At 43.9% G+C, this 27,888-nt stretch overlaps 1 protein-coding gene across 1 annotated transcript; it reads right to left on the minus strand.

Moving 5' to 3' along the window:
* Nucleotides 1–2,052: 2,052 nt before the first annotated feature.
* On the minus strand, nucleotides 2,053–25,589 carry LOC310991785 (phosphofurin acidic cluster sorting protein 1-like; the record flags this gene model as incomplete). Its single annotated transcript, XM_083979715.1, has 24 exons — nucleotides 2,053–2,165; nucleotides 4,218–4,328; nucleotides 4,419–4,645; nucleotides 4,763–4,856; nucleotides 5,451–5,496; nucleotides 5,712–5,754; nucleotides 6,100–6,202; nucleotides 7,168–7,278; nucleotides 7,931–8,085; nucleotides 8,890–8,990; nucleotides 9,110–9,214; nucleotides 9,837–9,969; nucleotides 10,162–10,250; nucleotides 11,016–11,075; nucleotides 12,151–12,346; nucleotides 12,418–12,572; nucleotides 14,052–14,111; nucleotides 14,234–14,317; nucleotides 14,965–15,056; nucleotides 17,051–17,213; nucleotides 18,893–19,018; nucleotides 20,539–20,628; nucleotides 22,674–22,761; nucleotides 25,444–25,589. 24 exons carry the CDS (start codon nucleotides 25,587–25,589, stop codon nucleotides 2,053–2,055), a joined length of 2,691 nt encoding a protein of 896 aa, XP_083835841.1.
* Between the last annotated feature and the right edge of the window lie 2,299 nt (nucleotides 25,590–27,888).

Raw genomic sequence — 27,888 nt, forward strand, 5'->3', positions numbered from 1 at the left:
CATGTTTTCTCTCCAGCCAATGACGGAGCTCAGGTGAAGCTACAGCAGCAGAGTAGGAGGGCTGCTAGCCCCGCGAGCTGTCCTGGATGCTAGCGGAAGTTAGTGTTGACCAGTAACGGAGTAAATTTGTCCAGAGGATTTGTACTTTACTTGAGTATTAGACTTCTTTGGTACTTATTACTCTTACTTGAATATATTTCCAAGACAAATATTTTTACTTTTACTCGAGTTAATTTCTAGGAAGGCTGAAAAGTACTCGTTACTTTCAGGTCTGCTCTTTTTTTTCTTTTTTCTAAAATCCTATTGGACACAAGCTGTGTTTGTCAAAGAAGGAAACCCTGACCCCTAAAAGCAGCACATCAGTGCAGCTGCTTTCAAAGAGTTCATTCTCAGAAACAAGATTTAAAAGCTCCTTACATTCATTTAGAAAAAATTATAGTAATTGATTGATGTGAAAAATAAGAAATTCACTCTTACTCTCACTTAAAGGGACAACGAGGAGTTTCTATTTGGTTATAAAAAAGTCTCATATTAATGTGGATGAATCTACGTTACCACTTGTTAATGGGACCATTTTCGATAAATATATGGTTTTGTCTCTATCGTTATAATGCTGGGCGAGCCGACCAGCGTTTCCTTACTGTACGTTCACACCAAAAGCTTCCAAAGCGTCAAAAACGCTCGAGGGTGGGCATCAGACAAGACAGCTTCCAAAACTGCAAATATTTTCAGCCGCTTTGGCCGCTCGTCAGGTGACTGACGTCAAAGTTCGATCGCGCTGGTCATTGGGGAGCCGAAATACAAAAAAAAGAAAAAAAAAGGCAGCCGACGGATATTCTGACAGGCTGCCGCCGGTTGCCGCTTAACCGCGTCATAGCTCATTACCCTAAAGTTAACCAAGGCTCAACTTCTCATCTGGTGACGCTTTGGACGCTTTGGAAGCGCGGCAACGCCTGTTGACGCTTTGGACGCTCAGTGTTGCCGGGCTCTCATTGAAAATGAATTGACTTCCGGCGTTTTTGACGCTTTGGAAGCTTTTGGTGTGAACGTACAGTTACTTTCGGTTTCGTGGCGAGTCATGAGAATAACACCGCCGAATCACCGTTTATGGTGGGAAGAACTACGACGGTATGTGATCGTCTTCCAACCTCTGACTTTAATTCTTGATGAATGAAAACATGAGTCTGTCTTGCGCCGGTCAAAGAATTTCACGGTGCGGAGGCTCATAAATGTAGAGTGAAAACACTTCACTTTTACAAAACTCCTCGTTGTCCCTTTAAAGTAAATTTAAAAGCATATACTTTTGGATACTTAAGTACCTTTAAAAGAAAGTACTTTTTTACTCTTACTGGAGTAACATGTCGACTGAGCTATTTTTACTTGTAACGGAGTAAATTTTGACCAGCAGTATTTGTACTCTTACTCAAGTACTGGGGTCGAGTACTCTGTCCATCTCTGGTGTTGACCGAGCGACAGCTAGCTGGTCGACGCTAACTTCCACTAGCAGTGGCCACTAGCATCAGCCGCTAGCATCCACTACCAAGCTCACCAAAACGGCCCTCCTACTCGTTACAGCATCATTCTCGAGGCTCCCGTTGTTGTTGACGACCGGTTATCGCTCCGCCGCTCCAGCGCTTCACTCGGACTGTATTTCCTTTTCTTTGCTGCTGCTGCTGCTGTCGCTGTCGGGGGCAGGAGGCTGCACAGCTGACCCCGAGAGGAGGGGCCCAGTCTGAATGTTTAGTTTACAAACTGCAACAAACAAAACATCCAGACTCTACCTTTAAAGGACTTGTTGCTATGACAACAGGTCCACATACAGTACATTCAGAAACACACACACAAACACACACCTGAATTATATTAAGTAATAAATATTCCAATTTAAATTATTAAAAGCTTAAAACTGTTTTTTTCTGTTCAAACACAACGAGAGAAAAAGTGAAAAAAGGCAAAAAAAAAAGGTTCAGATGAGGAGGAGGGGAAGAGGAAAAGGGAGAAGAAGAGGAAAAAGAGGAGGAAGAAGAGGAGGAGGAGGAGGAAGAGAAGTGTTCATAGTTTGTTGTAGCCAAAGATCCCGACAGGAAAGTGTTTGACGTGAGTCGGCCACTGAGCAGCGAGTTGGAAAAACTTCACATCGCTCCACTCGACCCCATCGATAGAGACTGAATGAGAGAGAGAGAGAGAGAGAGAGAGAGAGGTGTCAAAAGCTGATCATCAGTAAAGCTCTTTAAACCAGTGGTTCTTAAACTGTTTTACATCAAGGACCCTAAATTGACACAAATCAGACCATGGACCCCCATTGGACAACATTATGAAGCAAACACCAGAAATACAAAAATATTTGTTCTGAGAATGAAGAACGTTACTTTTTTAGTCAACTCTCCAGGACCAGTCCCAGCCTGGTCAGCTGCGTACATGAACTGATGAAGCCTCTTGGATGAGAGGTGAAACGTCTTCCTAGACAAATAACTAAGTCCAGTTGCTTTCGATTTAACCTCCTTTGAAATACGGCTAAATAAATATATTTGTAGGCAAATCTGGGGGGTGTGGCAGCCTGGAGAGCAGCGGTGCAGCGGTGCGGGTCTCTGGCCGCAGCGCAGCAGCTCCGTGACACTGCTGTGTGACTGGCTGGCGATGAGTGCTCTGGGGCGGGGGCGGCCGGTCACAGCCCCTGCTGCAGAGCGCCCGCTCCGCTGCACCGTGAAAACAGCTGTGATAACGGGCTTTCAGATCCGAGTCTCCAAACCAGAAACGTTTGTAAACAACACCGGAAAAACTCGCCAGATTTGTCGTCGGTCGCTTTTGTCAAAAGAGGGTTTGGAAAGTCGCCAGATTCAGCGAGAAAGTCGCAACACTGTAGCCGACAGCCGCACAGCGCTGCACGCTGTCCCCAGAGCAGCATTCAAGGAGAACGATTACTCAAACAAAACCCAGATCACACAGTTTATAAAAAACATTATGTTTTGGTTTTAGTTTAAAACAGTTTTACATATCAGAGGACTACCATATTCACACACAGGGTACCTCAGAGTGTCTATTATCTTAATCTGTAAAAAAACGGTTTTGACGAGTTTGCTCGTCAGTGGTCGTGAACGTTCGGCAGGCTGTGACGAGTTTACTCGTCAATGGTCGCGAAAGAGTTAATGTACATTCAAATTAGGGCCAATGGCGTCAATTTGTGGAAATATTGTAGAGAAATTTATTTTGGAAAAAATGGTACAATTTCTTTAAAAAAAAAAAGTTAGACATTTTCTAGAAAAAGGAAAAAATTCTCAAAAACAATTCTTGAAAAAAGTGGTAAAATTTCTAAAAAAAAAAAAAGTTCAACAATTTTTTGGCGGAAAAAGTGGTAAAATCTAATAATAATTTCTCTAAAAAAAAAAAAGTTGAAAAATTCTCGAAAAAAGTGATAAAAAAGGAAAAAAAAAAAGGAAAAAAATTTTTTTTTTTTAAATTTAAAAATGTGGTAAAATTCATCAAAAAAAAGTTTCAAAAATTCTTGAAAAAAAGTGATACAAAAGTTAAAAAATGTAAAAAAAATTTTTTTTTAAAAAAAGTGGTAAAATTTCTCAAAAAAAAAAGTTCTAAAAATTCTCAAAAAAAGTGATAAAAAAGTTAAAATATGTAAAAAAAAAAGAAAACAAAAAAGTGGTAAAATGTAACCCAAAAAAAGTAAAAAAAATTATAGAAAAAAGTGATTAAAAAAGTTTAAAAAATGTAAAAAAAAAAAAAAAGTTAAAATTTCTCAAAAAAGAAAAAGTTTTTAAAATTCTTGAAAAAACTGGTAAAATGTCTAAAAAAAAGGGATAAAATTTCAAGAAAGAAGTGGGGACCCCCGTGAACCCCACTTTGAGAACTGTTGCTTTAAACATCAAGCCCGTTTTTCTCAAATGTGTTTTTCTGATCCGTTGCCCGAGAAAAACCGTTACGCACAGACACGTTTTATTAGCATGCGTTTTTATTTCCTGTTCCAAACTTGGTAAAGAAAGAGTGAAGTCGTCACGGTGAGGACGACGGTGTGGTCGCCTCCCTCACTGGGGAGTCAAATGTTCAGGAGCAAAGAGAGCTCACCTCAACTGTTTATTGATTAAAGCTCTAATGGAGCCACATTAAAAAGAAGATGACCGTGTGTGTGTGTGTGTGTGTGTGTGTGTGTGTGTGTGTGTGTGTGTGTGTGTGTGTGTGTGTGTGTGTGTGTGTGTGTGTGTGTGTACCTCTCAGTGTGTGTTGGTGTTTGGAGGTACAGATCAACCTGCTGATTCCTTCGATCACCTGACTCCGTGACTCCGCCTCCTTCTCCTTGGACTTCTTACTGAGGAACATGACTGACACACACACACACACACACACCATCATCATCATCATCATCATCATCATCACCATCCCCCCCCCCCCCTCCTCCTCCCCCTCCTCACCCTTCTTGTTCTTCTCCTTCGTCACCACCGTCAGACTCAGCTCTCCTCCGCTGACCCTCGACACCTGCAGACAGCGGAAGTTGTTCTTCAGCGTGTTCTTCATCCCCACCTCCTTCCTCCTCTCTCCTCCTCCTCCTCCTCCTCCTCCTGCTCCTCCTCCTCCTCCTCCTCCTCCACCCTGGCTGCTCCAGTAGTCCACCTGCAGACCCATCACCTCCCCCGAGCAGCTGCAACACACACACACACACACACAGGAAGGAAGGAAGGAGACACAGGTCAGGGATTCATGCACAAGGTAACGAACAGGCTTTTATTCTGAAAGAGCTGAACACAGGAAGTAGTACCTGGTGGAGGGGGAGGGAGGGGGGGTGGAGGTGATGCTGATTGGTGCTCCTGTCTGGGAGGGGGGAGACCCCAGGATGATGTCATCAGAGTCCACTGTGGAGAGAGACAGCAGGTGAGAGGGGGAGGAGCTTATGGGAGGGGGAGGGGCTTAGGACTAGAGCACTGGAAAAGAGAGTAACGACACCTCCATTGACTCCCGTGGTAAGGGTTTAAGGGTTTAAGGGTTTAAGGGTTTTGCGCCCCGAGTGGCAGGATATGGGTATTGCAAAAGCGCCCAGAAAACCCATTCACTCCAATGTATGTGTGTTGCCCACTTGCTTGTAAATTGATGAAAACGGCCGTGTTTTTGTTTTTAGGTGTCTTGGTCATATCAGATTATACTTATAATTTGTTTATTACAAAATGTAGATTGAAACATTAATGTAGACAACTGTTTTTTAACTAGCCTATGTGTTAATGTTTATCTGTAAAGGATCCTCAATGATGCTATTAACGTGGGTGATCTAGAAATGTCCTTAAAATATTGAAAACACCACACTTGCTCATTCACCAACAATGCAGAGATGTCAGTTCTTGGGCGCATTTGCAAAACCCACATTCCACCACCAGGAGGCGCTTCCATTAGACCAATGCGTGTCGTTACTCTCTTTTCCAGTGCTCTACTTAGGACAGGTGAGACAGGTTTACCTGAGGTGGACAGGAAGTTCTGCTCCACCACGCCGACCTTCACCAGCTGAGAACACACACACACACACACACACACACACACAGGTGGTAAAAGTTCCTGTCGTCCTATCAAAATAAAATCTACAGGTGGTTTAACTTCCTGTCTTCAGTGTAGACGGTTTGTTTTCAACTCATTAGCATATTACATCCAGGGCGGAGAGAGAGGGCGTGGCCCGTCTCTCTGTAACCATGGCAACAGCAGCAGGCAACGGCGTGTCTTACCCCGATGAAGGGAACAAACTTCTGACAGGAGTCGTCGTCAGGGCTGCAGAAGAACAAACAGCACTAAGGTCAAAGGTCAAAAGTCAAGGGCAGAGAAGGAGAGAATACGTTTCTTCTGCCTGTCTTTTATTTTGAAGGGTTGATCCTGTCTTTTATTTTGAAGGGCTGATCCATGAGAAGATGTAAAAACCATCTCAGTGTAGTTTTCCATCGTCTCTCAGCTTCTCTCTGGAGCTCTAGTAACAACAGCTCGGTGTCAGCCAATCAGAAGAGAGGAGGAGGCTCTGAGCCTCTCTTCTGATTGGCCGACTGTTTTCTAAAGTGATCCAATAAAAACAGAGCAGATTTCAGAATAAAAGACAGTTTTATACTGAAGGAACATCAGCACCTCTTGTGTTTACAGGTGAGCATCGCCTCGGAGATCGGACACAGGTGAGAGACCGTGGCTCCGCCCACATACTGAGACACTCGGGTTGCCACGCCAACAGGATCTGTCAATCACACACACACACACACACACACACACAACATCGTTGATGAGAAGGTGATGTCATCTATGAAGATCTCCTTTAAAATCAGAACTTTATTCTCTTAAAGGGACAGTTCAACATTTAGTCAAATAAAAGAAGTAAAGTAGTTCCTACACGATAAAAGTAATTAATTACAAGGAAAGTAACTATTGCTTTACTTTTTTTTAAATAAAATGCTCAAATATGTCAAATGACTTGGACTTCCCTCCCTGACCCCTGTTTATCTAACTACTGCACTGACCAATTCACTCAGTATCCCTCCGCCTCTCTGCTGTTTAGATCAGCAGCGTGTGGAAGAGGCGGAGGGATACAGCGCAGTCTGTCTGTGTGGAGGGATACTGAGTGAGTTGGTTAGTTCCAGACAAACGGCTACACAACTACACTTTAACAGGTGTTTTACCTTCTGACGGGAGTTCTTGAGTCAAGTAACGCTGAGTAACAACGCATTTTATTGTCATAACGGCGTTGTAACGGAGGATGACTGAAAAAAGTAGCGTGGTTAGTAACGCTGTTATATTAAATGTTGTTTTTCCCATCACTGGTTCAGCTTCATGTGTCGTAATGTTACATAACGTTCTGTTATAATTTATCTCATAGCGTGGTGAATGTGCAGGTCACAACTTGTCCACTTTAAGGGAGGGAGTTGTTGGATTGTGTATTTGATGAGTTTGATGAGGGAAACCAAGAAATCCCATGAGCCTCCGTAGCGTAGCTCTGAGCAGCTCACGGCTCTGCTCCGCCGTTCTAAAAATAGCTTGCACCGACAATTAAAGGTAACGAACCTACTGCTATGACTATAGGGATTATGGTGAGAGGAGGATCTGACTAAATGTGGAACTGTCCCTTTAAGGTCCAACAGCAGCGTTATAATATTATGGTTTAATTCTACTGTGAGGACTTTATTCTAGAGGTCAGAGGTCTCGTACCGAGGGGCGGCGGCTCCAGGCGGGAGAACAGCTCCCTCCAGCCGGCGTCCATGAACAAGCTGCTGAACTTGGCGTCCAGCGACGACAGGTGCTTGGCGAGGGGGTGGGCACCTGGGGGGGGGGGGGGGGAGAGACAGAGAGCATCATGGGAAGGTTGATGAGGAGCTGGTTGAGGGGTCAGAGGTCAGAGGTCATGGGGTAGGGGGGGCGTGTCACTAACCGATTTGCATCGCTGCCCGATTTGTGTAAATCCTGGTCTGCGCATGCGCAAACCGGCCGCCATCTTTGACCGCTGCCTACGGCAACTCCACTTGGACAAACTTCATTAAGGCGCTGCCTGATTTGTGTACAAGTGGAAGTCTGCTTAAAGTTCTGTAAATTTAAAATACGGTGCTGTGAAAATGATTAAAAAAAACAAAAAAAACCACGGACATTCGTTTATTCAGTGAGTGTTGTGGTAGTTGTGATTGTTTGTGGTTGTCATGGTGATGAGGCCGGCGAGAAAAGACGAGAGTAAACACTAAAAGTCGCCTCTGTTCCTGTTTTCTGAGCATCAAGATCCAAACCACCACAACCAACCCTCAATTTACATTACTAATAAAGTTTTTTTTTTTCTTTAAATAAAAAGATAAACCATCTCTGGCGATGCACACAGGGCAGTGATCCTATGTCAATTCAACTAAGTTTGTCCAAGTGGAGTTGCCGTACGTAGCTGTCACAAATCGAGTAGCGATGCAAATCGGGTAGTGACAACGGGGCGTACCGAGGGGCAGGATGAGGAAGCGGACGTAGCTGAGCCAATCAGGTGTCTTGCTGGCGAGCTGCTCCACGAAGCAGCAGAGCACGGTGCTGAGGTAGCTCTGGTCGCCGCCGACCGCCACCTTCACCGTGGGCGGAGTCTGGGAGTTACAGTTACAGCTGCAGCACACAGGATCAATCAATCAATCAATCAATCAATACAGTTAATGATTATAGACCAAATCTCCTTGTTGTTTACATTCTACTTCCGGGTAGAAAACCAGCACGTAATTTGAATGAGATCAATAGTAACGAACGAGAGTTTAGCTATATATCATATTTTTCACGCCCTATCACTGTTTAGACAAATCTGAAATGATTGAAGAAACATTACTATTTCTGTGTGTGTGTTTTGTGTTGCTATTCAGTTTGGGGGAATCACGGTGTCTAGAAAGCATCAGTGGCTCAGCTGACAGGGACAGCTAACGGTAGCTAAGCTAACGGCGGCAGCTAAGCTAACAACAGCAGCTAAGCTAACGGTGGTAGCTAAGCTAACATCAGGACGTCAGCTGTTAAAACCCTCCCGTTGTCGGACACGACATGAAACTACTCCAGTTAGCTCAGTCATGTTGGAACTCAGATATCCGCTGGAGAAAATACTTTTTTCATGGAGCGTTTATTGAGTCACTGAGTTATTAAAGTTAAACAGGTAGCTAACCGTTAGCCCAGCTAATCTATGATAACCATGACTAATTAAAAAAATGTGCACACATAAATAGTAATGTTTGTCCAATCATTGGTTTTATAGACTTTACAAACATCAGATTAGTCTAAACGGTGATATAGTGACATGAAAAATTAGATATAGCGAAACTCTCGTCCGTCACTATTGTTCTCATGCTGGTTTTCTACCAGGAAGTAGTTGTAAACAACAAGGAGATTCGTCCTATTGACGAGCCAAAGCACCGATCAGCTGATTCTTACAATCTCTGGATGCGGCCGATGACGGCGCTGAAGGCGGCCTGGACGTCGGCCGCCGAGACGGTGCAGACGATTGGCTGATCGAAGAGCAGCTCCGACAGGTACTGGAGGGAGGTTATTGATCAGGTTATTGATCAGGTTATTGATCAGGGTATTGATCAGGTTATTGATCAGGTTATTGATCAGGGTATTGATGGCGGGCTGAGGTGGTGCGGAGACTGACCTGTCCCTGCCAGTCCGTGGTGTTGATCAGGATGATGGACTCTGGGATCTGGTCTTCAGAGAACAGGATGTGGTTCAGCTGATCCAAGACCGACTTCCTGGCCACCTGGAAACCACACACACATCAGACCAGAACATAGCCTGACCATCCAGACTATATCATTAACATGTCTAGTCTGGCAACGAGCGGTAGACCTCGGCTCCATCCAGGGGGCGGGATGAAGGCTGTCTTTCAAACTGCCTCTGCACCAATAGGGTAGCGCTACGACCAATCAGAGCAAAGAGCAGGATGACGTTAGCCTGACAAGACAATTAAAATGTATGTCGTCATGGCGTTAAGCCGCCCAACGACTCTCTAACAGATAGAGCGCTGTGATTGGTCAACACAAACGGTGTTCCAGACTCAAAAAGTTCCTATGGCTCGTTTCTAGACCCACCTACGGAGCAAAGAGATTTGCTGCCGCTAGGGTGCAGATAGATTTATAGGCTAACCAGAACCAGAATCTGAACCTGAACCAGAACCAGAAGGAAATTAAAGGACAGAAAGACGCTCTAAGCTGTCTGTAGTCAAGTCAGAATAAAGAATCAGTCAGATGGTTGGTGTTGGTTTCAACACATAAACTGATTGATTAGGAGCGATGAGTGTTAAAGCTATGTGTCTCACCTGTGTGTGTGTGTGTGTGTGTGTGTGTGTGTGTGTGGGGGGGGGGGGGTGTCCTGTGTCTCACCTGTGGGGGGGGCATCCTGTAGTCCAGCGAGGTCTCACTGTCCAGGCTGCTGGTTCTGTCCGTCCCCCTGGAGTTCTGTCTGTCCTTCAGGGAGACGCTCCTCAGGTGGCGACACACCTGACTTCCTGTTTTACTGCACAGACGGGCACATCAGGGTGTGTGTGTGTGTGTATCTGTGTGTGGTTGTGTGTGTGTGTCTGTGTGTGTCTGTGTGTGTGTGTGTATCTGTGTGTGGTTGTGTGTGTGTGTCTGTGTGTGTGTGTGTGTGTGTGTGTGTGTGTGTGTGTGTGTGTGTGTGTCTGTGTGTGAGTGTGTGTGTGTGTACCTTGGTGACATTTGTGTTTGAGACTCAGTTTTACAGAGTTTGGCAGCTGGACCCGTGTCTGTTCCCATGGCAACGTCATCCTCAGCTTCCTGTGGACACAAGTAGAGCATGCTGCAGGAAACGTGTGTGTGTGTGTGTGTGTGTGTGTAACCATGTTCCCATCCACACGTTTTTATTATTTTATTTATATAAGCAACACGGAATTAAAACCTCCTCATGGAAACAGTAACATTAGATTAAACGTCATGAATATGGATAAAAAGTTAAAACGGTAGATCTCATCAGATTTTCTCTTGATCGATACAGAGTTGCATCATGTTTATAATGTTGATTCCTCTCCGTGTTCCAGCTGTTAGAGACACGGTGGAGTGAACACAGACAGATGCAGGTGAACAGGACAGACCGTCTCCATCGAACAGTTGAGTCTGAATGATACATCTGCATCTATCTGCATTATAATCACCAGCCTATAGTCTATATAACCTAATATAATAATAATACAATAGCGTGCGTGTGGCTCAGCGGTTTCCAGGCAACGACTCCAGCAGCTCAGACAGTCGGTTACAGATGGAGGATGGACGACGTCCTTCTGTTTTATGATTTAGTACAAAATGAATGGAAACACCTTAAATTACAAGAAAACAACCCGATACAGCAACATGATCACAGAACAGCTCATGACGTCATTACACACAACTTTTTATCCAATTCAAAGGTCTGAGATGGAAATGCACTGGAATCGACGTTTTTCACATTAATATTTTTATTGATCTTCAGATAATTCGATCGACAAGTGGATGGAAACATGGTTAGTGTGTCTGTACATGTGTGTGTGTGTGTGTGGTCATCCTCACCCTGGGCCCGGCCTCCTCTCCTCTAGCCTCCTGAGCTCCGTCAGGCAGCAGCTGTTTGTCCTGGTGAACACAGAGAGTCAGAGTGACCAGAAGGGGGCAGCAGAGAGTAGCTGTGTTGTAAATCATCCACTCAACCACTCACTCCCTACATCATGTATGATATAGTGACTGACTACATCATGTACACGATGTAGGGAACGGCGGGAGGAGAATTCGAACACTACACGGTAGTTTTCTGAACGTGGCTGTGTCAGCAGATTAGATTAGAAAACTTTATTGATCCGCAAGGGGAAACTGCTTTGCCACCCAATAAAAACACATAAATTCACTTAACAAACAATACAAACATTTCCATACCATTGCACAAAACTTATCAACATGATTGGATACTTCATACGACAGAGTAGGCTGCTCAAAGCAAGTGATATAAATTGATATTAATATAGGCAAGGATAAATAAATAAATATACACCTCCAGAAGATTAAAAAAAAAAAAAAAAAAAACAGACAACCGCTATTTGTGGTTAAAATATCTGATGCGCCAGGTGTTGCTGTGACGGAAGCAGACGCGCAGAGAATCATGTAAACAAACCATGGATGTATTAAACAAACCGGACACATAAAAGGACACTTGTGGGAACATTTGAGGATGTGATTCTGTGGTTGTGTTTCTCGGACAATAAACTGTTGAAATATCAGAAGTTTGGTTTGGTAGACTACTGTTGTGTGTCCCGACTATTAGCTTAGCTCGTCAGATCGTATTTACTACATATTCTACTACAGTTTCTTTATTAGATTGATTTACTGCTGCCTGTTATTGTTGGGATGCTGCTGTCCAACTCCTGCTGCTCAGGCAAACGGAGCGAAGGTAAATACGTCTGAGGAGTTTACTGGTAAATAACCTAAAGAAATCGGAGCTAACATGCTAATTAGCTTGCTGATCCTCTTCTCTGGCAAAACACGGCTGCATTGCATTGTGGGATACGGGAGTAGAAAGTAGTGTACATCGCTTGTTCACTCAATTTTGCGGTGCATTGTGGGTGTTTTGTCGTCCACTACATAGTGGATTAAATTAATCGCGGAGAATTCGAACAACACTACAAAATGGCGAACACACTATATAGTTAGTAACTACATCCGTGATAGGGGGAGATTTACAACACAGCTCTTGAAGCCGGCAGCAGTACGGTGGCCTGAGAGGGTCACCGTGCTGCTGCAGCTTGTTGCGGTGACTCACGGCTGCGGGCTGGTCCCGGAGGAGGCTCCTCTGGCTGTGGAGGCTGCAGATCTCGGTCTGGGAGCTGGACTGGGAGACGCCCTCGAAGAACGGCCTGATGGGAACAGAAGGTCGTTCAGCTCGTTAAGCCCCGCCCCCTCTCCGGATGTACAGCCTGTCACTCACCTGAGCTTGGGTTTGGGCGTGCTCAGGACGCTGTCGTTGTCGTCCTGCTCGGGGCCGCTGTCGCTGGCGTTGTAGAGCTCCAGACTGTCGTAGAGCAGGTCCAAGTCCTCCTCCTCCACCTCCTGACCGCGACCCACCGGGTCCGAGTCCAGAACCTGCAGGAGCAGCCAGGACACAACTCAAGGTCCTTACACACACCAGGGACCAATAAACGACACCAAATTACAAAATATTTGGCGGTGAATATTTTGCAGCAAACCGGCGGTGACGCGAATATGAAACAGATGAGACATTTATAAACCAGAGTTCCTCTTTGTGTTGGTGGTTCCTCTCCTCCACGTCGTGTTGTTCTTGTTAGGGCCACGGGGCAACCGCATTGTGGATTTTTTCTTCATATTATTATTCCTCTTCCGGACACAATTTCTATTCGCTACTTGTCATGACAAATTATATCAAAACGTGCGTCTTCATCGGGATCGGTGTGCTAATACTTTTCTTAATAGAATACACATTTTTCGTGACATAAGTTGCGAAAAACTGCGAAAACTTTCTCATAGAGAATGAATGGGAGAAGGTCAAAAAACGAACAAATCATTGGACTAATCGTACAGCCTACTGCTGTCTACTGCTCAGGCATACTTTCACCTAGAGACTCCATTTAAACTTTAAACAGTAGACACAAGTCTTGTGTATTGGTGTATGAATCCACGTTTCGATTAGGTCATATAGTTTTTGATCAATCCCTGTTCAATGACCATGATCATTTTAGGAGAAATTCTGAGATTATAATGGGTGTGTATTGCACGGAATGTTCGTGTCAGAGTGCGTGACATCATCGGTTAGAGTGGGAGACAGACAGCCCAAAAAAAATTCCAGATTTTTTCTCTTTCCACACTTCTCCCAGCCACAATTTACACTTTACACACATGATTTTTTCCAAATGTGTAGACAAACTTGTTCTGTCTCTCATAATGTTCTCAAAACATCAGAGAGACTTACAGAATTTGAATTGTCAGCCTCTAAGTGCGGCCACGTCTGTCTCTGCTCCTTATTGACTCCAATACAAAGATTTTCTGAGAGAAGCAGAACGGACCCCTGTTTTAAACTCGCAAGTGTCTCCAAAATATTTACTGTAGAAACACCAAAATCACACCAAATTGTTCAGGAAGTCCTTACAGTGATGATGGTCTGTGTTTTTTTCTGATAGGAGCTACCGTTTTGTCACAGTAAGCCCAAATGTGAGACCAGTACAGAGGCAGAAAATCTCTTTTTCTCCACGTTTCTGTCTGTCTCAGCCTGGGGGGCCTCTGTCGTCATTGGCAACCACCTCAAGTTGCCGTGGTAACCTCTGATTCTCAGGCCAGAGCTCGTTAAGGTTTATAAACAATCCACCTGGAGCTCGTTAACATGTTTATAAACACACAGGTGACCTAATGTGGTTACAGCTCCTCCATATCAGTGCTTATAGAAAGATGATCATGTGTCTCATCAGCTCTGTCTTGACCTTAAGATCGTGGGTTTGATTCCCATGTTGACAGAGATGGTGCCCGGCAGTAGCCCCCCGTGGTCCTATCAAAATTTCCCAGAGGAAATTTTCTAGTTGTTGTTGTTGTTGTTGTTGTGTTGTTACTAACCTCGTCAGTCACCTTGAATCTTCTCAGCAGAGCCACAAACTTCTGTTTGAAGTTTGGCTGCTGAACGACACAAAGACAAGAAGATGCGTTCAGGGACCAGTCAGCAGCACACACACTCCCACGGTGTGTGTGTGTGTCTGTGTGTGTGTGTGTGTGTGGGTGTGTGTTTGTGTGTACAGTACCTGGATCAGGGCGGACGTTCGAATCATTTTGCTGTGCGACTTCTTCGTCTTCCCCTGGACGTCGTCGTCGTCGTCGTACATGTCCTGAAACACAACACGAGGCGTTCACTGACCCACGTCATATGACCACATGTTGTTAGCATGTAGCGCAGCAACACACACATGTGTCACATGTCAACAGGACGTTAACACATGTGCTGATGAAGGTTCTTATTAATATTAAAGGATAATTACCGTTTTTTTTACAATCTGGACCTTATTTCTAGCATAAAATACAATCATTTCCTCCCCCAGATAACTTTGGTGTCATTACAAGTCGTTGTGATGAAATTAGCTCCAGCCGAGAGGCGCGTATATCCATATAATGGAGTCTACAGCCTCATTCACGCCTCACATTATCTGCAGAGAAACTCCTTCATTTCACCAATATTTAGTTATGATAGGCTAGTGCTATTCCCCTCTGAGTCCGGGGTTAGCTGTTATCAACATCAATGTCATCGCTGAGCGCTGCACGGCATTCTGCTGCCCTGTAGACTCCATTATACGGATATACGAGTCTCTCGGCTGGAGCTAATTTCGTTGGAGCGACTTGTAATGACACCAAAGTTATCTGGGTGAGGAAATTATCAGATTTTATGCTAGAAATAATGTCCAGAATGTAAAAAACGGTTATTATCCTAAATTATCCTTTAATATACAGTAGCGACGCCGGTGTGAGCAGCCGTCGTCACCTGAGTCGGAGCGGCGTCGTCACTTCCTTCCTGTTCAGACGAGAAACTGTCGTCATCGTCGTCCCAGTCGTTCTCCAGGTCAGGAGACCGGTCTGTAACGACATCATCATCATCTTCATCATCATCTTCATCATCATCATCATCATCATCATCATCATCATCATCATCATCATCATCATCATCATCATCATAGTGTTATCATGTTTGTCTCTGGCTGTTTTCGAAACCGCATACTACCGTACTGCCTACTACATACTGCGTTAGTATGTACTGTATACTGTATACTGAATGTGGGACTCAGTCTGCTACTTCAGCAGACCGACACAGTTCACATCGCAGTATGCAGTATACGAATTTCCCAGAATTCATTTCGCAGCAACCGGTAGCGGTAGCTGTAAAAAAAAAAAAAAAAAAAAGCTGTTTTATTTCCCGCTCTAGCGCTGTTATTATGTAATTTTATTAAGTTTTAATATTTTTTCATGCGAGAAAGTAACTGTTTAGATCCTACAGTAAATATACGCCCAGTTTATCCAAACGACGGCTGTTTAGAGGTTTGCTCCGATGTTTTTCGGAGAAGTGAAGTTCCGCAGCGACCGGGACATCACAGAGGCAGGAGCTGGTCTGCAGAGCTGCTCGGCCGGCCAACCTCCGTCGTCATCCCGGGGAGAGAAAACGATCGCTAATTAACTTACCCGCAGGTTTTTAGAGGTTTACCACCGGCTGGTTAAATTATTTTTAAGAGATAAATGTTGGTTTCATTGATGAAATCTAACAATTGTGGCAGTAGCATTAGTTTGTTTGAATGAAAAGTGAAGCTTCCTGTGTGTATTGGACAGAAGAGCAGCGCTGCCTCGGGGCTCTGTATGTACAGAAATCACTGCATTTACAAAAATAAATAAATGTTTTACAATGAATGAAATTAATGAAATTAAACTATATAGTTATGGTACACGGCAAAGATACTTCACTACCGTCTTTGGTTACGGTTAGACGTCAGGGGCGCATTGCATTGTGGGATACAGTACGCGATGTAGTCCGGTCAGATGCTGGAGATATTTCCCGAATCAGTACAACATCCGGGAACTTTTCCCATACTGCAGATTTTGCTTTTGTTTGCATACTGCATATTATAATATCAGATATTTGGCTCAGCAGCTCCTGTCACTTCATCTGAGTGTTTGAAGAGCTCAGGAACAAAGAGGAGGAGGAGGAAGAGGAGGAAAGGATGAGGAAGAGGATGAGGAAGAGGAAGAGGAAAAGGAAGAGAAAGAGGAAGAGAAGGAGAAAGAGGAAAGGATGACCTGAGGAAGAAGAAGAGGAAAGGATGAGAAAGAGGAAGAGAAAGAAGAAAGGATGAGGAAGAGGAAGAGAAAGAGGAAAGGATGAAGCTGAGGAAGAGGAAAGGATGAGGAAGAGGAATAGAAAGAAGAAAGGATGAGGAAGAGAAAAAGGAAGAGGAAAGGATGAGGAAGAGGAAGAGGAAGAACAGGAAAGGATGAGGAAGAGGAAGAGAAGGAGAAAGAGAAGAGGAAGAGGAAAGGGTGAAGCTGAGGAAGAGGAAGAAGAAGAGGAAAGGATGAGAAAAGGAAGAGGAGGAGAAAGAGGAAAGGAAGAGGATGATGCTGAGGATGAGGGAGATGAAGAGGAAGAGGAAGAGAAAGAGAAAGAGGAAGAGAAGGAGAAAGAGGAAAGTATGAGCTGAGGAAGAGGAAGAAGAAGAGGAAAGGATGAGGAAGAGAAGGAGGAAGAGGAAAGGATGAGAAAAGGAAGAGGAGGAGAAAGAGGAAAGGATGAAGCTGAGGAAGAAGAGGAAAGGATGAGAAAAGGAAGAGGAGGAGAAAGAGGAAAGGATGAAGCTGAGGAAGAAGAGGAAAGGATGAGAAAAGGAAGAGGATGAAGCTGAGGATGAGGAAGAGGAAGATGAAGAGAAAGAGGAAGAGGATGAAGAACAAAGAGGTTCTTCCTGTGTGGAGGAGGAGGAGGAGGTGTGGACCAATCAGGAGCCGGCGTCAGACAGACAGCAGGTTTGGACCAATCAGGAGCCGGCGTCAGACAGACAGCGGGTCATGTGGTTCCCTGCTCCTACCCGAGGCCTTGGTCTTGTTGCCGTGGTGACCAGCGGAGTCGTCCTGTTCGACCGGCTGGCTGGAGAGAGAGAGGACGCTCAGCTCCGCCGCCCGCACCGAGGCATCCTTCTGGTTGCTATGGAGACTGAGGATGTGGGCTCCGTCGGTCGGATGCTGCATCACCTGGGAAACACACACACACACACACACACACACACACACACACACACACACACACACACACACACACTTAAATTTGAATATAGAGGGTTTGTGTTTACGTTTCATTCAGACTGAGTGGTAAAACAAACCTCCCTCAACGAGGCGAAGGAGCCGTGGACACAGAGAAACAAACGGAGGTCAGAAGGACTCGACAGTGATAATTACCATTTTTTACAATCTGCACCTTTTTTCTAGCATAAACTACGATCATTTTCGTATATCCGTATAATGGAGTCTACAGGGCAGCAGAATGCAGCCTCTAAATAACACATTATCTGCAGAGAAACTCCTTCATTTCACCAATATTTAGTTCTGATAGGCTAGTGCTATTCCCCTCTGAGTCCGGGGTTAGCTGTTATCAACATCCGGGGTCTGTAGGTTGACCTACTGACTAGAGGGCTGCATTGGGTTTGGGTCCCGCCGGGTCCTGCGGGACCCAAACCCAAATCTCGCGGGAGTGGGCGGTTTGAACTTTGCTGCGGGCGAAAACGGGCGGGTAAAACAAAACACTGCGGGAGCGACAGGATGACGGAGTCAACAAATGAAATAGAAAAAAAGCTGAAACAAGGTCTCTACAACACAAAAAACAAGCAAGGCAAGTCTGATATTTGGAAAAGATTCTCAATTGTTTGTGACAAAGATATAAAGGTAGAAAAATAAATAAAATACAGAAGAGGAGAATAGAATATGAAACAGCCCTTATTGAATTGAAAAATGAAAACAACGAAATAGGAGCGCTAGACCAGTGCGTCAAAAGACACGCAGCCCATGAGTCTCTTTTTAATAGCCTATATACACAAAATCAATGCATCTCTATTATTGTGCGGGCATAAATTCTCAGAGTTTTGCAGGTGCGGGCGGGAGTGGACATGCACGTTGCGGGCGCGGGCGGTAATGGTCAGAAATTCAGCGGGAGCGGGCAGGAGCGGGATGAAGAAAACAGTCCCGCGCAGGACTCTACTACTGACCTCTGACCTGGATGATGTCATCTCTGAGCGCCGCGCGGCTCATTCTGATAATAATCATTCTGCTTCGGCATTCGGGTCCATTTTTATCTCAACTAGCCGGAGCTTTAGTGAGTCCAGGTTGAGGAGAGGAAGAAGCTGAACTTCATCCAGCTGCTCATTTTGTTCTGACAAGTCGGAAACACGCAGAAACGAACCGTAGCATTAGCGGTAGCAACAAGCCGCACCGCGTGGCGCTCAGAGATGACATCATCCAGGTCAGAGGTCAGTAGGTCAACCTACAGACCCCGGATGTTGATAACAGCTAACCCCGGACTCAGAGGGGAATAGCACTAGCCTATCACAACTAAATATTGGTGAAATGAAGGAGTTTCTCTGCAGATAATGTGTTATTTAGAGGCTGCATTCTGCTGCCCTGTAGACTCCATTATACGGATATACGCGGCTCTCGGCTGGAGCTCATTTCATCACAACCACTTGTAATGACACCAAAGTTATCTGGGGGAGGAAATGATCGGATTTTATGCTAGAAATAAGGTCCAGTGTGTAATAATTAACATTAACATTTATTGTTAAAATCTGAATCTACTGAATCTGAATCTGAAGACGGAGGAAGGAAAAAAGAAGGAGTGGTGGATACACACACACACACACACACTCTCTCTCCCTATGTACCTGGGCCATGTTGATGACGCCCACCGCCAGCGTCTTGTAGCCCAGGATGGTGCGGTTCTTGTACCTCTTCCTCCTCTGCAGCATCACGTGCAGACGGTTCGAGTCCCTCTTCAGGAAGTGAGGATACTGAGGACAGAGGAGGAGGACGTCAGACCGAGGACACAGCATCGTTTCCATGGACACAGAGAGTCAGAGTAAAAGACGATCTGTATAAACCTGTGTCATGTAAACACGTTATCTGAACGGCTCATTCAGAAAGAAATGTCTGATCCAGATGAGCGGTTTATACCGGTGGACGTTTACAGATCCAGATCCATAAACTGTAGTTTTATTAGTAGGCTATAGCCCATTTAGTCTACTGTCTAAACCGGAAGTGACCATTTGAAATCCATCAAAATCGGCCCACTGGTGGTTAAAATCTGGTCACTTCCGGTTTAGACAGCCATTTTGAATTTTGAAAATGTCAGAAATGGATTCAGCATCATCAATAACCCCTAAAACCACTCCAATATTGCCCAGATCAGCCAAGTCAATTTTGTTGAAATATTGCCCATAGCCTATAGACAATTATGCTAATTTATGCTAATTATGTATGTTATGCTAATTGCCCAATATATATAAGTTAGCATCAGGCAGTTTCTGAATACTGGGGACCCATACTATCTATTTCTAACATAAAACTTTGGGGTACTCAACATTTCCGGGTTCACAATGGGGCCCTATGGGCTGGCAAGTAGACTAATTTTTACCAACAGTTTGTCTCAAAGGGCTTTTACATCCGGAAAACCAGGAGAAAGCTCAGGGTGAGCAACAGAGCTCAAGCTGTAGTTTCTCATCAGAATGGTTCTATCAGGCTGCAGAAACCATAGATATAAAGATGCCGCCTCTGACGCAGCTGTCCTTTGGAACGATACGTCAACGCGGCGGCCATCTTGGTACGGGGGAAGCCGTGTCTACTTCCTGCATTAGAGGTCTATCAACGGTTAAAATCGCCATAACTCACTGAATATTCAACCGATTTTCAAGCCGTTTGGTTTATTATAAATGTCAGACATATGTTTATGATACAACATAGATTGATAATTTTTATATATATATATATATATATATATATTAAAGGTAAATTGTGTAAGAATTCCTCCCATCTAGCGTTGCGGTTGTATATCTCAAGCAACTCCATCGTATTTTTCATGCTGCATTCACCTGAAATTGGGCAGACGGCAGACGGACGACAGCCGCTGCACGTAACGGCATAAACATGTAAACAAGTGGTCCGTCAGCACGAGGCAAAACAATACACGTGACAATATGTTGTCATGGCGATGTGGTATTGTTTACCTGACCCACGTTTTACCGGCTTTCTCTGGACTTCTGTGACTAAAATGACATCTTACTTACACTTACATACTCAGACACACACCCACTTGCATACATACACTGAAATCTGTTCTACGAGGGTCTGACTGCTTGTCAGACGTATATTACTGTATGTCTATGGTCAGAAACCCCGATCCAAGATGGCGGCCGTGTTGACGTGCCTGACGCGCCTGAATGCAGCATCTACGTCTACGTGTATCTATCTATGGTGGAAACAGGCCCATGTGGACCGGCTACAGGGAGAAGTGGAGCTGTGGAGCTGTGTGGACCTGCAGGGAGAAGGTGAGCTCCAGCTCCGTCTCCATCAGGCCGTCAGCAGGAAGCTGGTACTCACTGGACCGCAGAGTCCTCTTGGAGCCCTGAGGAGCAGAGACCAGACCACGTTAGACCACATGAGACCACATTAGACCACATTAAACCACATTAGACCACATGAAACCACATTAGACCACCACATGAGACCACATCAGACCATATGAGACCACATGAGACCACATTAGACCACATGAAACCACATTAGACCACCACATGAGACCACATCAGACCATATGAGACCACATTAGACCACATTAGACCACATTAAACCACATTAGACCACATTAGACCACATTAAACCACATTAGACCACATCAGACCATATGAGACCACATTAGACCACATTAAACCACATTAGACCACCACATGAGACCACATGAGACCACATGAGACCACGTTAGACCACATGAGACCACATGAGACCACATTAGACCACGTTAGACCACATTAAACCACATTAGACCACATGAAACCACATTAGACCACCACATGAGACCACATTAGACCACATGAGACCACATTAGACCACATTAGACCATATGAGACCACATTAGACCACATGAGACCACATTAGACCACGTTAGACCACATTAGACCACATGAGACCACATTAGACCACATGAAACCACATTAGACCACATGAAACCACATTAGACCACCACATGAGACCACATTAGACCACATTAGACCACATTAGACCACATGAAACCACATTAGACCACCACATGAGACCACATCAGACCATATGAGACCACATTAGACCACATTAAACCACATTAGACCACATTAAACCACATTAGACCACATTAGACCACATTAGACCACATGAAACCACATTAGACCACCACATGAGACCACATCAGACCATATGAGACCACATTAGACCACATTAAACCACATTAGACCACCACATGAGACCACATGAGACCACATGAGACCACATGAGACCACGTTAGACCACATGAGACCACATGAGACCACATTAGACCACGTTAGACCACATTAAACCACATTAGACCACATGAAACCACATTAGACCACCACATGAGACCACATTAGACCACATGAGACCACATTAGACCACATTAGACCATATGAGACCACATTAGACCACATGAGACCACATCAGACCACATGAAACCACATTAGACCACATGAAACCACATTAGACCACCACATGAGACCACATTAGACCACATGAGACCACATTAGACCACATTAGACCATATGAGACCACATTAGACCACATGAGACCACATTAGACCACGTTAGACCACATTAGACCACATGAGACCACATTAGACCACATGAAACCACATTAGACCACATGAAACCACATTAGACCACCACATGAGACCACATTAGACCACATTAGACCACATTAGACCACATGAAACCACATTAGACCACCACATGAGACCACATCAGACCATATGAGACCACATTAGACCACATTAAACCACATTAGACCACATTAAACCACATTAGACCACATTAGACCACATGAAACCACATTAGACCACCACATGAGACCACATCAGACCATATGAGACCACATTAGACCACATTAAACCACATTAGACCACCACATGAGACCACATCAGACCACATGAGACCACATGAGACCACGTTAGACCACATGAGACCACATCAGACCACATCAGACCACATCAGACCACATGAAACCACATGAGACCACGTTAGACCACGTTAGACCACATTAGACCACATTAGACCACATCAGACCACATCAGACCACATTAGACCACATGAAACCACATTAGACCACATGAAACCACATTAGACCACATTAGACCACATGAAACCACATTAGACCACATGAAACCACATTAGACCACATGAAACCACATTAGACCACATTAGACCACATGAAACCACATGAGACCACGTTAGACCACGTTAGACCACGTTAGACCACGTTAGACCACAGTAGACCACATCAGACCACATTAGACCACATTGGACCACATTAGACCACATGAAACCACATTAGACCATGTTAGACCACATTAGACCACATTAGACCACGTTAGACCACGTTAGACCACATCAGACCAGACCAGCTCACCTGGATCTTCACAGCGATGACCACAGAGTTCAGCTCCCGGTCCAGTTCCCTGAGGACCAGCAGCTTCTTCACTGTCAGACTGCACAGCCTGCAGGGCCGAGGTCAGAGGTCAGAGGTCAGAGGTCACACAGGAAACAGCAGTTTTTATTTTATTTTCACATTACAAAACAGTTTTTCAGAATAAAATGCAATCTATAAAGCACATTTACTGTATATTATATTATATGCCAGGGGGATTTTTTACAAGTTTACAAAAAAATGTAAATGTAAAGTCTTAATCGCTTTCTGGTTGCTTGAAAATTTGATGGAGGTTATGTATTGCTTGAACTCACCGCTAAGAGCAATAAAGGAAGGTTTTTTTTTAATGAACTTACATTTGTGAATATGAAATTTTGCCATTAAAATAATAAGGTTGATAATAAAAGTTATATTGGCTTTTTCCTTCTTTTTCTTCAGGTCAGGGAACCCAAACAGTACATTCCTCCAAAACAAAATAAAATCTTCATCAACACTGATAGCAACAAAATTACAAATATCACTCCATAGTTTTTGCACAATAGGGCAGAGCCAAAACAAATGGGTCACAGTTTCAGTATGTACAGAACAGAAAGTACATTTCACGTCAATGTCTTTTTAAAATCTTTTTATCGGAAGATAGGGACTTCCTGTCTTTGCCTTATAAGGTCAGTGACACAGAGAGGGGGCGTGGCTTCACGGCTGTGAAGAAGAAGCCAGATGTTCCTACATGGTTCTTCACAGCTGGAGAACTCAGAGACCTCTCCTGTGTCTGCAGCTCCACCTGCATGTCCATATAACGGTTGCAAATGGATACCAACTGTCTTCGTAACAAAAAGACACACCAAAAAACATCCAAATACCTCCATGCTGCTCGTATGTAATGTCCCTCTTGTATTGTTTGTAGCGGAAGCTCCTCTTCCCAGTTCGTCCAAATTAGACGAACTGGGAAGAGGAGCTTCGAGAAGCTTCCACTACAAAACAAGCTTGAAATATAGACTCATTTAATTTTTTTCGGGACAATTTCACATTTCGGGGCGTCAATACAAGAGGGACATTACATACGAGCAGCATGGAGGTATTTGGATGTTTTTTGGTGTGTCTTTTTGTTACGAAGACAGTTGGTATCCATTTGCAACCGTTATATGGACATGCACTGCTACGCCGAGACCCCCTGTAACTCAGAGAAGCCACGGAGGACTCTGAAACTTCTCCCAGCCCTTAGTCCACATGAGGGGGAGGAGATAATGAGTGCAATTTGAATTTTGGGTGAACTATCCCTTAAGTCCAGGTGAGTCCAGGTGGAGCTGCAGACCTCATTAGACCAGGATCACGCAGCAGCTTCCTGTCAGGACCAGCTCAAGGTGTTTACAGGCTAATAATAACACCTCTGTGTGTGTGTGTGTGTGTGTGTGTGTGTGTGTGTGTGTGTGTGTGTGTGTGTGTGTGTAGATTAGAAGAAGAGGCTGAGTCCATGCGACAGATAAGGGGATTACTCTGATTGGTCGAGGTGTTAACAGTGTATTTACACCCTGCTGTTAATCTGCAGGATCAACCTGTTCTTTAACGTGTCTGCGTTCTGATTGGCTGCTGCCGTGTGATGTCACCGTGACACGGTGATCTGACCCTGGGTCAGTGGACCAGGTCAAAGCTCCTGCTCTCTCTCTCCCCCAGAGCATCATGGGAGATGAAGTCCAGTGTGGCGAGGACTCTGAGACATGATGAGGTCACCAGGTCACATGTAGTTTACATATTAAATGTGATTACACATAATTTCATACAATTCAGTGCAAAGTGGCCACATGAGTTATGCACTGAAACGGCCACAAAGCCACAGAGGCCAACACTGTGATTCTATATAGGCCTAAAGGTAAAAACACACAAGTGAGATGGGAAGAAATAAAGATACAAAGAGGTGATATGCTATGTTTAAGAATAAATTCTATGTTCATTGAATATTTTCTCTTTAAAAAAAAAAGAAAAACTGTTAGATGTACTGTTGGATGTTCTGTGTACGTTTTATCTTGTTCGTGGCCCTGTTTTAGTGTTATACATGCAAATATATACATGAATATACATGCAATCTTCTTCAATTTGAATATTTCTCTTTATTATTAGAATTAAATTTCCAATTTATTTAATATTGGTTGCTTCATCCATTCATTTTTACATTGTGCCAACTAACCAACCCTGTGTCGGGGTGCAGTATGATTTTATTCATAAATACATTGATTTTAGAATATAACTGTAACTGTGGACATTGAAATGTGTTTACTTAAAGCTGAGACCTTAACCTTCTATTTAATGCTGGTTTGAATATTCTCACATAGCTAAATGATGCCAGAGTGATACGGCAGAGAGTGAAAAGTGTTCCAACCAACCCCAGTCTCCCCTACAGAACAACTCTTTTATTCTGGGTTTACTGTTTTTATTCTGTTTTATGCTTCTCTTTAAAATTAAAATTAAATGTTTTGTCTTTATGTAAAGCACATTGAGTTGCCTTGGTATGAAATGCGCTGTATAAATAAAGATGCCTTGCCTAAAGACAAAGCTCTGACAGAGAGTTCAGTTCTACATGTGAAGCTGCTCTACACATGTTTATCGTACACCTGTGTGTGTATGTGTGTGTGTGTACAGATTTAAAGGTGCAGCATCATTAGGACCAGACCCGGTTCTGATGAGACGCGCTGTCCGGGACCAGGTCCGGTACCAGACCAGGTCCAGGTCCAGGTGCGCGGGGCTCTGATCCTCTTACCTGGGCACGCAGCTCGGAGAGCAGCGGTCGACCTCCCAGGTGGCGAACAGGTTCATCGGCACCGGGACTCGTCCGTCCGGTTCCCCGCCGCCGGCACCGGGACCGGCACCGGGATCCGGACCCACCGCGAGCTCCACCGCCGCCATCAGGTCTCTGCTGCTCCGCTGCTCCGCGCGCTGAGCCTCACGAGCCGGCTGGAGGAGGAGGAGGAGGGGCGGGGCCGAGGGGGGAGGACCAGGCTGATCCCGGATCAGTCAGTGAGTCCACCTGGACACAGAGAGACCACCAATATAATACATCCATAGAGACCAGACCACCACCGTCCTGCACCTTTTTTTTTTTTTTTTTTTTGTGCTTTATTGACGTGAGATAAGCAGAACAGCAGAATAGCATTAGCCTACCGGTATCTAAGCACATAACCAGGGCCGTTGCTAGGAATTCTGGGCCCCCTTAAAGAATAGGAAGTGGGCCCCTACCCCCTGACTTTTCCACTTTTTTTTTCTTAGACTACGTATGTATTATCATTTTTTATTTAGCCTACTTTGTTTTGATGCTAATGTAGTAGTAGTAGTAGTAGTAGTAAACCTTTATTTTACCAGGCAAGAATTGCTAAGAATACATTCTTATTAAAGGTGTACAGAAAAGAAAATTGAATTTGAGCCCACTTTGGGTCATAAAATTAATGTGATAACTCATCTTTCAGACGTTGTAGGCCAAACTTTGTGCAAAATTCTATTTTTGAGTAAATCCGGGATGAAAGTGTATTTTTTTTTTCGCATTGGATAATGCAGGCGCACGGATTATACGTCAGCCTGTACACGATTCACCAGCCACTGATATTGGATCCGTCATCCGTCATTCAACGTCTGAGACACGCACACACACACGGAGCTCGGTCTCGCCCCAAGCTTTGAATATCCCGCCCGCTCGATAACGACCAATCAAATTCGTTTTCCTTACTCGGGTAAACTCATGTTGCAGATCGTGACAACTCGGCGCGACAAACAGGACAAACGGCCATTTCTGTACACCTTTAAGGCAATGGCCTGGTAGGAGGTGAAAGACCTCCTAAGGGGAAGGGAGAGGGGGAGTAACATTAAAATATAGACAATAAAAGCACATACAACAACAGTGACACAAAAGAAGAAATAATAAAGACATAATGCAATGACATACCACAGAATGACAGTTAGTTTGACGTACAGTGACATACAACAAGTTAAGTAAGGACAGAGACTCCCACTGAAATTAATAACTAAAATTGATTTGAATCCCCCTTATGAAATCAATGTTTATTCTATTTTATATTTAATTTGTTTTTTGACTATTTATTTTGAGATGTTTATTTTAATTTTACTTTTATTTCAACTGCTCTAAATGTATTCTATTGAAGCACTAATGTGTATGTTCCTATTGTGAATTAACTTGCACTAATGTTGAATGATGTTCATCTGGCATTCCCTTGACACTTATGGTATATGCACTATGAAAAATGCCAGTGTTGTTTATTTTTGTACTTTTTCAATAAAAATTTGAAAAAAAAAAAAAAAAAAGTAAGGACAGAGACACTAAAAGTAAAAACAGTGATACTAGACAACCATAAATGAGACAGTAACAAAATGCAGCATTACTATGAGTATTAGTCAGGGTCTTATGCAGAATAAATCAGTCATACAAAGATCAGACTACTGGGGTTTTTTATGGGCCCCACTGGGCGCTGGGCCCCTAGAGTTATCATCACCTTTCTCCCCTATAGGCTACAACGGCCCTGCACATAACACAGCATGTTGACATTATGCATCATACAGAGAGATATAGGTGGACAGAGCAGACAGACAGGGGGAGGATGAGAAAAGGAAACAAAAATGACAATGTCAATAAAAAATAATGACAGTAAAAATAAGGATAAATAAAAATAAAAATAAACACCTGCTGCTGCTGCTGGTCCAGGTGCTGACGTCACTGACAGGTGGGAACTTCACCGTGACAACTAAACAGGTTCACATCGACGTCATCATCATCATCATCAGTAGAAACGTGATGACGTGTTGAGCTGCGATCAACTCAACACCAAGTTTCAGATTCTCAAAGAAAAAGAAAAAGAAAAAAAGCATGAAGCTCGTTATGGATTGGATAATGTCAGAATGACGTCACTGACAGGTTAATTACTGTACACGTTTCACAAATTAATACTTCTATTGATCATCATCATCTTCATCATCATTATAATATTATTACATTTTATTTGTAACGCACTTTATATTTTAACAAAAACTCTCAAAGTGCTACAAAAAAAAATCAAAAAGAAGTTAAAACATTTATCAAGAAGAAACATCATCATCCCCTTCTTCTCTTCCATCATCAGGATCATGCCATACTTCGATGATGAAGAAGTAGAAGAGGATGATGTTTCTTGTTTTATTCTTGATAAATATTTTTAACTTC

Source organism: Trachurus trachurus (assembly GCF_905171665.1).
Source record: "Trachurus trachurus genome assembly, chromosome: 1".
Classification (NCBI taxonomy): Eukaryota; Metazoa; Chordata; class Actinopteri; order Carangiformes; family Carangidae; genus Trachurus; species Trachurus trachurus.